The sequence below is a fragment of the Mobula birostris genome, chromosome 2 (genome assembly GCF_030028105.1).
Source record: "Mobula birostris isolate sMobBir1 chromosome 2, sMobBir1.hap1, whole genome shotgun sequence".
Classification (NCBI taxonomy): Eukaryota; Metazoa; Chordata; class Chondrichthyes; order Myliobatiformes; family Myliobatidae; genus Mobula; species Mobula birostris.
Genome location: NC_092371.1, coordinates 3,746,488 through 3,759,358, shown reverse-complemented (window position 1 = coordinate 3,759,358; position 12,871 = coordinate 3,746,488). Strand labels below are relative to the sequence as shown.

The window sequence follows — 12,871 nt, the reverse complement described above, 5'->3', positions numbered from 1 at the left end:
GAGTACTGCAAGAAGTTTTAGGCCCGTTACCTAAGGGAAGATGCACTGGCATTTGTGAGGGACCCTGGTCCAGAGAACATTTAGAACAGAGATGAGGAGGAATTTCTTTAGCCAGTGGGCAGTGATTCTGTGGAATTCATTGCCACGAATGGCTATGGAGGCCAAGTTATCAGATATAGCTAAAACACGGATTGATAAGCTCTGATTAGTCAGGGTGTCAAAGGTTATGGGGAGAAGGCAGGAGAATGGGGCTGAGAAGGAAAATACATCAGCCATAATTGAATGGCACAGCAGACTTGATGGGCTGAATAGCCTAATTCTGCTTCTATGTCTTATTGTCTTAACCTAGAATTGATCACTGAACACAAGCTATGGGCTCCATTTTCAAGAACTCTACATCTCATGTTCTCAGTATTATGCATTTATTTATCTTTATTTATTTACTCATATTTGTGCAGCTCATCTTCTTTTGCATATTGGTTGCTTGTGAGTCTTTGTATGTAGCTTTTCATTAATTCTATTGTAGTGGTCACCAACCTTTTTAAGCCCAAGATCCCCTACCTCTACCTTAATGAAAGGCAAGATCTACCTACTAAATCGTTTAGAGAAAAAACAGCTCAGATTGTACTTCCAATTTGAGGCCTTTTATTTGGGCTAATTGTATTTGAATTACACAAAATACTTTTTTCAAACTTTCAAATTAATTCAAACAAGAAAACACTGTAACTAGCATATCAAACAGGCCACAGCTGTCTTTCTTTAAGAATATTACAATACCTCACACCTTTAATTCTAAGTTTCATTATTTAATTTTATTTCAACACGAAAAATAAATGAATAAAAATTGACTGTTGCACTCAGTGTGATGACTGGGGCTGAATACTTTCTGCCAGTTCCCTGAAATTTGGCTCATAACTACAGGCAGCTAGTCTAAGACAGTCTGTGAGGAGTCTGTCAGTAAGACAGCTCCTGTATTTAGACTTAATAATTTTCATCCGTGAAAATGCAATTTCACATAGATAAGTTGGCCTGAAGTAGGCACTGACTTTTAGTGCTATAAAACCAACGCGCACACTGCGCATTGCTGGGGCCCCGTCAGTAGTAATTGCCACCAGTTTATGAATGGGGATGTCATTTTCACGGACATTTTTAAAAAACTCATTGTAAACATCCTCACCTCTTGTTCTCTCCTTCAATTACAAAAGAGTGAGGAAGTCCTCCTTTGTTGTAAAATCCTGGAAAGCCATTCTGGCAAATACAACAAGCTGAGCTGTTTGCATTACATCCAGGGATTCATCGAACTGTAGTGAAAAATATTCACAGAGTGACAAGTCCTTTAACACTTGTCGATCCACGTCCTCTGACAGTGACTCTACCCTCCTTGTCACTGCTGCAGGGCCAAGCGGTATATTATGTATTGCGGTTGTGATGTCGTTTTTGTTTTTAAAGTCATTAAAAACAGTCTCTGCGGTAATGGCCATTGCTTCCTTGAATAAATCACCATCTGTAAAAGGCTTCTTGTGTTTAGCCAAAAGGTGACTTACATGAAATGATGCTTCAATAGCAGCCTTATTTTGAGCAGCATGTTTTGTGAAAAACGATTGCTGGGCCTTCAACCCCGATTTCAGCTCCTCAACTTTCCTGGCACGAATTGCACTCTTTCGGGTGTAGGTGTCTTTAAATTCCTGGTGTTTGGTGTTGCTCCAGATTCCCTCTTTTAGTCAGTGCTTGTGTTTGGTGGCACAACATTCATACACACTTGTCTTTCACCAAGGTAAATAGAAACTCCTCTTCCCATTCTGGATGGAATTTCTACGTTTTTGCCTTCTTTTGTGGAGCCTCCGTCATCTTATCAGGGTATCACGAGCGAGTGCCATGGCGTATATTGATGTTTGTGACAGTCTGTACTCTTATCTAATCTAATTGGTCACTTTGATGCAGCACAGGCTACGCTGAAAACGCGGTGCATGGCGGGGAAGCTACACACATGTGCACTGGGCAGAAAGAACAGAACTAAAACCCCGCAACCCGGAAACAATCTCTCTTTACAAACAGCTTTCAGTGGTGAAAATATTGCTATATTACCATTATCCTAATTAGTATTACTTATTTTTATAATGCTCGCATTACAACAGTATTTGTGTTTTTTTTGGGATCTACTGGGAAAGTCTGAAAGATTGACCGGTTGAACGCGATTGACGGGTTGGCGACCATTATTCTATTGTATTTCTTTGTATCTACTGTGAATGCCTGCAAAGAAAATGAATCTCAGGGTAGTATATAGTGACATACATGTACTTTGACAATAAATTTACTTTGAACTTGAACACTTGTATACTTCCTGACTGGGTTTCAGAAACAGCTTCACATAAAAATACTTTGACTTATGTAGGCTAATGTAGCACTGCTTTGCACACAGTGGTGAAGGAGAAACATTAATTAGAAACAGGGTCTCAGGTATCTACCCTTGCAGTTGGGCAGAACCTCATTTGAAGGTTCCAGTTGAAGAGCATCCCGCTAGTCAATTCGACACAATCAATCATTGGGTGCGGGACATGAATCCACTACAAAATAGCTGGAGGCACGAGTCCCCCTAGGCCAGGGGAGTTGACAAGGTACTGCAGACAGTCCAGAGATAAGGCCATTACTGCATCCAGCCGTTGCATCTTCCAGGGAAATTCCAACAAAGTAAGATACCAGGAGTCCTGAAACCCACAAGGCAACATTTGGATTGTGAGTTCTTCATACAAACCTGCTGCAGCTGGTAATGGTTACAGAAAGGAAATCACTGCCAAATTCAAAGAAATGTACGTAATCCACACAACATGGTTTGGTTTAACTCACTTACCCAACATCTTGTAGTCTCCTCTGGCTTTATTTGCTCTGACAAACGCCTGGATCTTAACTACTGAAGCAATCTGTGGGGATTGTAAGAAATTGAGCTGTTAAGATTATCCAGGGAGTCCAATGAATTCTTGCTTATAAATACAAATACAGTAATAATAATAATATAAATACATGCTGGTATTTATGTATTTTTTACTTTTTCATTTTATTCCATATCTTTACCTTAACCTAACTTTATTTTGTCATAAAATTCTTTACTCCTTATAATCATTGAATGCTGTTGCTTATCACACCCTGACTATCACACCACAGCAAATTCCTAATACATGTAAAAGTATATGATGAATAAAGTTAATCCTCGAACAGGAATGGACACACTAGCTAATGGGAACAGTAATGAAGCAAAAATACTCATTGCATTTTGATCTTGCTCAACAGAAACTTCCTGGAAAAGTACAATCTCCTAGATCAATCACTAAATAAACATCATGCCGGTTTATTCATCGAGTCACAGTCATTGAACACTACAGCACAGAAACAGACCATTTGGCCCATCTGGTCTGCACTGACCAGAGCACACATGCAAAACAGAAATGAGGAAGAATTTCTTTAGACAGAGGGTGGTGAAACTGTGGAATTCTTTGCCACAGATGGCTGTGGAAGACAAGCCATTGGTTATATTTAAAGCGATTTTATTAAAGTTATATTTAATTTCTTGATTAATAAGGATATCAAAGATTATGGGGAAAAGAGAGGGTTGATGAATTACCCATGATCGAACGGCAAAGACTCAATAGGCCAAATGGCCTAATTCTGCTCCCATATCTCATGGTCTTATGGACCTCTTTTTCTGCTTAGACCCGTCCGCCTGTTCCTAGACCATAGCTCTCCCATCCATTAACCCACCCAAACCTTCTGTTAAATTTTGCAACTGAATTTGCATCGACAGGAGAAGGGATGAAGGCAGATTACTGATGCCTTAAAACCAGTTGCTTCAAGCTGATGGGGCTCATCAGCCATCGCAGAAGGAAAACTCCATTGCCTGCGGCTACACCCATTCTTGGGGACGGCTTTTGGAGCAAACCCGATGAAAAATTTGGTGATTGTGTCCCTAAGGCGTCCTACATTGAGTTTAATGCTGACTGGCAACTCCTGCGATGCTGCTGGTGCCAAACTATAATTGGTCTCTGGATTCATCAGCTGCGTGCAGAGGGGGAGCCTGCTGCGTGGACAACAGCTTGCTCCCTATATCAAACTGCCTGACACATAGACAGCGAGGACGCAATATCCATGGTTAACCTCGACCAATGGAAGCTTCATGTAGCAATACATATACACACAGACACACACACACACATATATATATATATATGCCCCCTAGCCTAACCAAGCTGCTAGACCCAATTTCCTGCATTCAGCCCATATCCTTCCAAGCACTGCCCTCCATTTACAGTGCCTATAAAAAGTATTCACCCCCTTGGAAGTTTTCATGTTTTATTGTTTTACAGCATTGAATCACAATGGATTTAATTTGGCTTACTTAACACTGATAAACAGAAAAAGATTCTTTAGTGTCAAAGTGAAAACAGCCCTCTACAAAGTGATCTAAATTAATTACAAATATAAAACACAAAATAATTGATTGCATAAGTATTCGCTCTCTTCAAGTCAGTATTTAGTAGATGTAGCACCCCTGGCCACCCTCAGGGTCATTCGGCTCGCTGTCGTCTAGGGAAACAGCCCTCGGCCCCGCCAAACTGGGTAATTCGTTAGTGTGGATGCTGTGTGAGGTACCCCACCCCGCCCAAATAACAGACAATACACCAGATACAATTAAATAATTTACAGTTTATAAATATTACTGGAACTATATAATTAATAGAGAATAAAATATAAAAGGAAAATAAAAGGCGCCACACTTATCAAAGTTCAATCTCTTCGTGCACAAAAAAGTTGGAGCTCAGGACCCTCCTTCTTCACCCTGCAATCCCCTCGGACTGCCTCGACCGGCCGCCTGGGACCAACAACGGTGGTCGACCAGACGCTCCACACGAGTCCGTCTCCGTCTCCCCTCCTCGCCAAACACCCCGCTCGGGGTCCGACCCCGTTAGCGGACTCACAGCTCCTGGTCCATTCTCTGTCTCTCTCTCCTGCCTTCTGCCCCAAAACCCCGCGCATACAAATCTTCCAGATACCCCAAAATCATAACAACTATCCTAATTGGCTAATACCACCCTGCTGTCTGTATTAACCCAAGCAAATGTCTAGCTAGAGACTTTCTCAGCATTTAACATAACAAAGAAGCATTCCCGATTAAAACATAACAAAGAAGCCATTTTAATTAGCCTCCACGGTAACATAAAAGACGAAACCCCCTTACACATCTTTGGCAGCAATTACGACCTTCAGTCTACGTGGATAGGATCAGCTTTGCACATCTGGACACTACAATTTTCCCCCGTTCTTCTTTATAAAACTGCTCAAGCTCTGTCAGATTGCATGGGGATCGTGAGTGAACAGCCCTTTTCAAGTCCTGCCAGAAATTCTCAATTGGATTGAAGTCTACGCACTGACTTAGCCACTCCAGGGATTAACTTTGTACTTTTTAAGGCATTCCTGTGTAGCTTTGGCTTTATGCTTGGGGTCATTGTCTTGCTGGAAAACAAATCTTCTCCAAACGTCACAGTTCTTGTGCAGACTGCACCAGGTTTTCCTCCAGGATTTCCCCATATTTTGCTGCATTCATTTTATCCTCTACCTTCACAAGCTTGTTGTAGTGAAGCATCCTCACAGCATGATGCAGTCACCACCAACTCCACGGTAGGGAAGGTATGTTTTTGATGATAGAACATAGAAATCTGCAGCACATTCCAGGCCCTTCAGCCCACAATGTTGTGCCAACCACGTAACCTACTCTAGAAGCTGCCTAGAATTTTCCTACCGCACAGCCCTCTATTTTTCTGAGTTCCAATGATGAGCAGTGTTCGGCTTACGCCAAACATAGCATTTAGTCTGATGGCCAGAAAGCTCAACTTTGGTTTCATCATTCCATAGAACCTTCTTCCAGACTTCAGAGTCGCCCACGTGCCTTCTGGCAAACTCTAGCTGACATTTTTCCCCCAACAGTGGCTTTATCTTTGCCACTCTCTCATAAAACTGTAACTGGTGAAGCATCTGGGCAACAGTTGTTGTATGCTCAGTCTCTCCCATCTCAGCCACTGAAGCTTGTAACTCCTCCAGAGTAGTCACAGGTCTCTTGGTGGCCTCCCTCACTAGTCCCCTTCTTGCATTGTCACAGTTTTTGAGGATGGCCTGCTTTAGGCAGATTTACAGCTGTGCCATATTCTTTCCATTTCGTAATGATTGACTTAACTGTACTCCAAGGGATATTCAGTGACTTGAAAATTTTCTTTTATCCATCTCCTGAATGGTGCTTTCCAATAACCTTTTTGCTGAGTTGCTTGAAGTGTTCTTTTGTCTTCATGGTGTAGTTTTTGCTGGGATACTGACTCACTAGCAGTTGGACCTATCAGATACAGGTGTATTTTTACTACAAGCAATTCAAACACCTTGACTGCACACAGGTCTCAAAAACAGATCTCCATTTAACTAATTATGTGACTTCTAAAACCAACTGCCTGCTCCAGTGATGATTTCGTGCATCATATTAAGGGGGGGGGGGGTGAATGCTTATGCAATTAATTATTTTGTGTTTTATATTTGTAATTAATTTAGATCACTTTGTAGAGCTCTGTTTTCACTTTAACACAAAAGAGCTTGTTTCTGTTGATCAGTGTCAAAAAAGCCAAATTTTTACAGGCACCGTACCTATCCAGAAGCTTCTTAATGATACTACTGTACCTGTCTGACACTCGTTCCACGTACTCACCCCCTGTGGAAAAAGTTGCCCCTCAGCTCCCTTTTAATTTTTTCCCTTTCACCCTACACTTATACCCCTTAGTTTTGGACCCGCCTAACCTGGGAAGAGGACTGTTAATATCCACCTTATCTATACTTCTCATAATTTTAAACATTTCTATGAGGTCGCCCCTAATTCTCCTACATTCTAAACAAAGACCTAACCTGGTTAACCACTTGCTATAAAACACAAAACGCTGGAGGAACTCAGCGGGTCAGGCAGCCTCTATGAAAAAGAGCAAACAATTGACATTTTGGGCCAAGACCCTTCTTTAGGACTAGGGGTGGTGGGGTTGGGGAGATGACTGAATTAAAAGGTCAGGGAGGGGGAAAAGGTCAACTGAAAGGTAATAGATGACAAGTAATAGGTGACTGGAGAATAAAAAGAATCTGATAAGGGAGGAGAGTGGGCAATAGGAGAAAGGGAAAGAGGAGGTGACCCAGGGGAAATAATAAGCAGGAGAGAAGTAGTAAAAGGTCAGAGTGGGGGAATAGAGGGGATGAGGAAATTTTATTCATCAGGAGAAACCAATATTCATATCATCAAGTTGGAGGCTACCTAGACGGTGTTGTTCCTCCATCCTGAGGGTGGTCTCATCTTGACACAAGAGGAGGACGTGCATCGACACGTCGAAACAGAAACTGGAATCGGAATTAAAATGTTTGGCCACCAGGAAGTCCCACCTGTGGCGGATGGTGTGGAGGTGCTTGACAAAGCAGTCCCCAAATTTAAGAGGGGTCTCACCAACATAGAGATGGCCGCATCAGGAGCACCAGACAATTGACAACCCCAGCAGATTTGCAGGTGAAGTCTTGCTTCAATTGGAAGAACTGTTTGGGGCCCTGAATGGAGGTGAAAGGGGAAGTGAATGGGCAGGTGTAGTGCTTTGGCTGCTTATGGGAATAAGTGCCCGGAAAATTAGTGGCGAGGGACGAATGGACAAGGGAATAGCGGAGGGTGCGATCCCAGCAGAAAGCAAGATGGGGGGAGGGCTGTGGAGGTTTATTGTTTATTTTATGTTTATACTTTAAAGATTAAAGTCTGTCATGAGCCTTGTGGCCCATCAGGCCGATGCTTATGCCGGTTTCCATGGCGTGAAGCGACTGAGAGTACAAGACTTCCCCCCCACCCCCACTCCTACCCCCAGATAGGATGCCATTCTATCGCGAGGTTAACATCAGTATTTTTGCGGGACCCATTCTCAGCTGGGTAGACTGGAGCATTGTGTGGTTAAGTGCCTTGCTCAAGGACATACACGCTGCCTCGGCCGAGGCTCGAACCCTCGACCTTCAGATTGCTAGTCCAACGCCCTAACGACTTGGCCACACGCTACACGTTTATATTTATATTACATTATATTATATGTTTAGTGATAGGGTCCCATTGGAGATGGTGGAAGTTGAGGAGTATAATGTGTTGGATGTGGAGGCTGATGGGGTGGTAGTTAAAGATGAGAAGGACTCTATCACTATTATGACAGCAGGGAGAAGGGGTGAGCACAGATGTACAGGAAATGGATGTGGTGCTATTAAGGGCAGCATCAATAGTAGAGAGAGGGAAACTCCATTCCGGAATTGAAAGCTGTATCCTGAGAATAGATGCGACAGAGGCAAAGAAACTAAGAAAAGGGAATAGCATTTTCACAACAGGGAGAGTGGGAAGAGGTATAGTTGAGATAACTATGTGAATCAGTAAAATAAAAGATATTGGCTGACAGTTTGTCTCCAGAGATGGAGACAGATCAAGAAATGGGAGGGAGGTGTCAGAGATTGTCCAAGTGAATTTAAGCGCAGTGTGAAAGCTAAAGGCAAAATTGATAAAACACACCCATGCTGAGCTCATCATGTAGCAGTGCCAATGCAGTTGTCAATGTAGCAGAGGAAGAGTTGGGGAGCATTACCAGGAAAGGCTTCGAACATAGACTGTTCTACATAGCAGAAAAGGCAGGCATAGCTTAGATCCATGTGAGTGCCCATGGCTACCACTTGGGTTTGGCGAAAGTGGGAGCAGCTGAAGGAAAAATTGTTCAGGGTAAGGACCAGTTCTGCCAGACAGAGGAAAGTGATTGGTTGGTTCTTCAGTCAAGAAAGAAGAAGAGGGCTTTAAGGCCTTCTTGATGGGAGACAAAAGTGTATAGGGGCTGAACTTCCATGGTGAAGATGAGGGAGTCAGGGCTAGGGAACTGAAAGTTACTGAGAAAATAGAGGGCAAAAGAAGTGTCACAGATGTAAGTGGGAAGGGACTGAACCAAGAAGAATAGAATCCCTATAACTCCCTCTGGGTTATGTTTGCTCAAAAGATAAGGGAAGCAAGTGGAGATGGTTTGGAGAATATTCACATTACTTGAGAGGAGGTACTTGCAGCCTTACCGCACATTAAGATGGATAAATCAACAGGGTCAGAACAAGTACGTCTTCAGACTTAGTGGAAGGCTAAAGAGGAAATTGCAGAGGCCCTTGTAAATACATTTGCTTCATCATTAGACACTGCTGAAGTTCTCAAAGATTGGAAGGTGACTAATATTGTTCTGTTGTTTAGAAAGGGTAGCAAGGACAAGCCAGGGAACTAATGGCCAGTCAGGCTGACATCAGCAGTGGGGAAGTTACTAAAGGAGATTCTAATGGACAGGATCTACCAGCATTTGGATAGACCGAGTACAATTAGGAACATTCAGCATAGGTTTGTGTATGGGAAGTTGTGCTTGATGAACCTTTAAATTTTTACAAAGAGGTAACCAAGGAAGGTAGGTGAGTGCAGAAACAGAAAGTTGTCTATTTAAAGTTTAACCAGGCTTTGACAAGGACCCAGATGGTGGGCTGGTCTGGAAGTTTAAGTCCCAAGGAATCCAGGAAGACCTCGCTAGGTGGAGTGGAAATTGGTTTGAAGGTAGGAAGCAGAGGGTGGTGGTTGAAGATTGTTTCTTGCAATGGAGGTGTAACTAGTGGTGTAACAAGGGGTTGGTGTTCGGATTATAGTTATTTGTTATTTTCACAAATGATTTGGATAATTAGTAACTCTGTGGATGACACAACATTAGGAGAGGTTGTTGATAATGATGGGGGAGGGGATCTTGAGCAATGCAATCAAGATGTTGGAGGGACTCAGTCGGTGAGGGAGCATCTTTGGAGAGGAATGAATAGTCAACGGTTCGGGCTTTGTCTGGACTGCAAAGAAAAGGTAAGAAGCCAGAATAAGGCTGGCGTGGGGGTGGGGAAGAAGCAGCTGGCAGGTTATAGGTGAATCCAGGTGAACAGAAGGGCCGGTGGGTGGGGAAGGAGGGGATGAAGTAAGAACTTGGGAGGTGATACTGGAAGAGGTAAAGAGCTGAAGAAGAAATAATCTGATAGGTGAGAACAGTGGACCATGGGAGAAATGGAAGGAAGAGGGGCACCAGGGGGAGGTGATGCACATTCTCCTCTTCTACCTAAAAGAGGGGATGAGAAGGAGTAAAAGGGAAGCCAGACTGGGGAATGCAAGAAGAGGGAAGGAGGAGGGGTAAGAAATTACCAGAAGTTAGAAAAATACATGTTCATGCCATCAGGTTGGAGGCTACGCAGACAGAATATGAGGTGTTGCTCCTCCAACCTGAGAGTGACCTCAGCACGAGTAGAGAAGGCCATGGCCCAACATGTCTAAATGGGAATGGGAAGTTGAATTAAAAAGGATGACCACTGGGAAATCCCACCTTTTGCAGCAGACAGAGCAAAGATGCTTAACAAATTGGTCTCCCAATCTACATTGGGCCTCAACAAAGTGGTCCCAAATCTATGTCAAATAGGGGATCTTGATCAGTTAGGGAGTGGGCTAAGGAGTGGCAAATAAGTTTCAATACTGGTACAGTGGTACTAGAAAGCTTATGAACCCTGTAGAATTTTCTCTATTTCTGCATAAGTAGGACCTAAAATTCGATCAGATCTTACATAAATCCTAAAACTAGTTAAAGAGAACCCAATTAAATAAGTAACACAAAAAAATATACTTGTTCACTTATTTATTAAGAAAAATGATCCATTACATGCATTTGTTGGAAAAAGTATGTGAACCTCTGGGGTAATGCCTTCGTTAAAACCATCCACTGTTGGTCTATGCTACAGGACTGCTTTGATGACATCAAATGGAATATCTTTCATGCTGAAGACGTTTCCGAGTTCACGGAAGGGGTCATAAGTTTCATCCAGAAGTGCATCGAGGATGTTGTCCCCAGAAATCGGTCAGGGTCTACTCAAACCAGAAACCCTGGATCAACAGTTCTGTGCAAGCAGCACTTATGGCACAGCACAGAGTTTACATCGCTGGTAATCAGCAGGAGCTCAAGAACTGCAGCTACAATCTGTGCAAAGTCATCAAGGCAGCAAAACAATAAAGGGACAAGATCCAGACACAACTCTCCACCAACAACACACGCAGCTTATGGCAAGGTCTGCACACCATCACAGACTTCAAAGCTGTGTGCAGTAGTGTTTCCAACATTGCTGCCTCCCTCCCAGATGAGCAAAATCTTTTTTATGCTCGCATCGATATTGCCAACGCTGAGCTCCTGAGAGCCGCCAAAGTGAGCTGTACCCTGGACGGGTACTCAGGATGTGCATGGCACAACTGGCAGGTGTGTTTAGATATTTTTAATCTCTCCCTCTCCCAGTGTAGAGTGCCCTCCTGCTTCAAAACGTCCACCATTGTTTTGTACCTAAAAAGACGAAGGTAACATGTCTGAACAACTGGTGCCCTGTCACGCTCACCTCAATAATAAGCAAATGCTGGTCAAGGACTACATCTGCAGCTTGCTGCCAGCTGCTCTGGACCTCCTACAATTCACCCACCGACACAACCAATCAACAGATGACGCAATACCCACAGCTCTACACACCAGGAGAAGAAGGATGCTTATGTGAGAATGCTGTTCTTGGACTACAGTTCAGCATTTAACACCATAATTCCCTCCAAGTTTGTCAAGAAGCTCAGAGACCTTGGCCTTCACCCTGTCTTGTGCAGCTGGATCCTGGACTTCTTGTCAGATTGCCGGCAGGTAGTAAGAGTGGGCTCCCTCACTTCTTCCCCTCTGACCCTCAACATAAGTGCCCCTCAGGGCTGTGTCCTAAGCCCCGTCTTTTACTCTCTGTAAACCCATGATGGTGTTGCCACCCACAGCTCCAATCTGCTAATTAAATTTGATGATGATACTACATTGATTAGCCTAATCTCAAATAGTAACTACGCAGCCTACAGAGAAGGAGTCATCACCCTGACACAGTGGTGTCAAGAAAACAACTTCTCCTCCAACGTCGCAAAAACAAAGGAGCTGGTTGTGGACTACAGGAGGAATGAAGACAGGCATCAATGGACCTGGGGTTGAGAGGGTGAACATCTTTAAGTTCCTCGGCATCCACATCACTGAGGATCTCATGTGGTCTGTACATACCAGCTGTGCGGTGAAAAAAGCACAACAGTGCCTCTTTCACCTCACACAGTTGAAGAATTTTGGCATAGGTCCCCAATTCCTAAGAACTTTCAACAGGGTCACAACTGAGAGCATCCTGACTAGCTGCATCAGTGCCTGGTGTGGGAACCGTACTTCTTTCAATCACAGGACTCTGCAGAGAGTGGTGCGGACAGCCCAGCGCATCTGTAGATGTGAACTTCCCATGATTCAGGACATTTACAAAGACAGGTGTGTAAAAAGGGCCCGAAGGATCATTGGGGACCCAAGTCACTCCAACCACAAACTGTTTCAGCTGCTACCATCTGGGAAGCGGTACCGCAGCATAAAAGCCAGGACCAACAGGCTCCTGGACAGCTTCTTCCACCAGACCATCAGGCTGATTAATTCACACCGATTGACTGTGCTGCTGTACATGTTTATCACAAATTATTATAAATTGCACATTTAAATGGAGACGTAACAAAGATTTTTACTCATGTATGTGAAGGATGCAAGTAATAAAGTCAATTAAATTCTACAAAAGCTATTTGGAGTCAGGTGTTCCAATCAATGAAATGAGATTGGAGGTGTGGGTTGTAGAGGTGCCCTGTCCTATTAAAAAGACACACAGTTAGGTTACCAACAGAATCTGCTCTTCTCAAAAAAGATCTGTTTACATGAACTATACA

The 12,871-nt window shown here is 43.4% G+C and overlaps 1 protein-coding gene across 1 annotated transcript in view; it reads right to left on the bottom strand.

Moving 5' to 3' along the window:
- iqgap3 (IQ motif containing GTPase activating protein 3) overlaps nucleotides 1-12,871 on the bottom strand; it is a 217,613-nt gene that overhangs the window by 94,151 nt on the left and 110,591 nt on the right. The window contains exon 22 of the mRNA XM_072281088.1: nucleotides 2,849-2,918. Within this exon, the coding sequence (XP_072137189.1) occupies nucleotides 2,849-2,918 (70 nt within the window). The remainder of the gene's footprint in view (nucleotides 1-2,848; nucleotides 2,919-12,871) is intronic.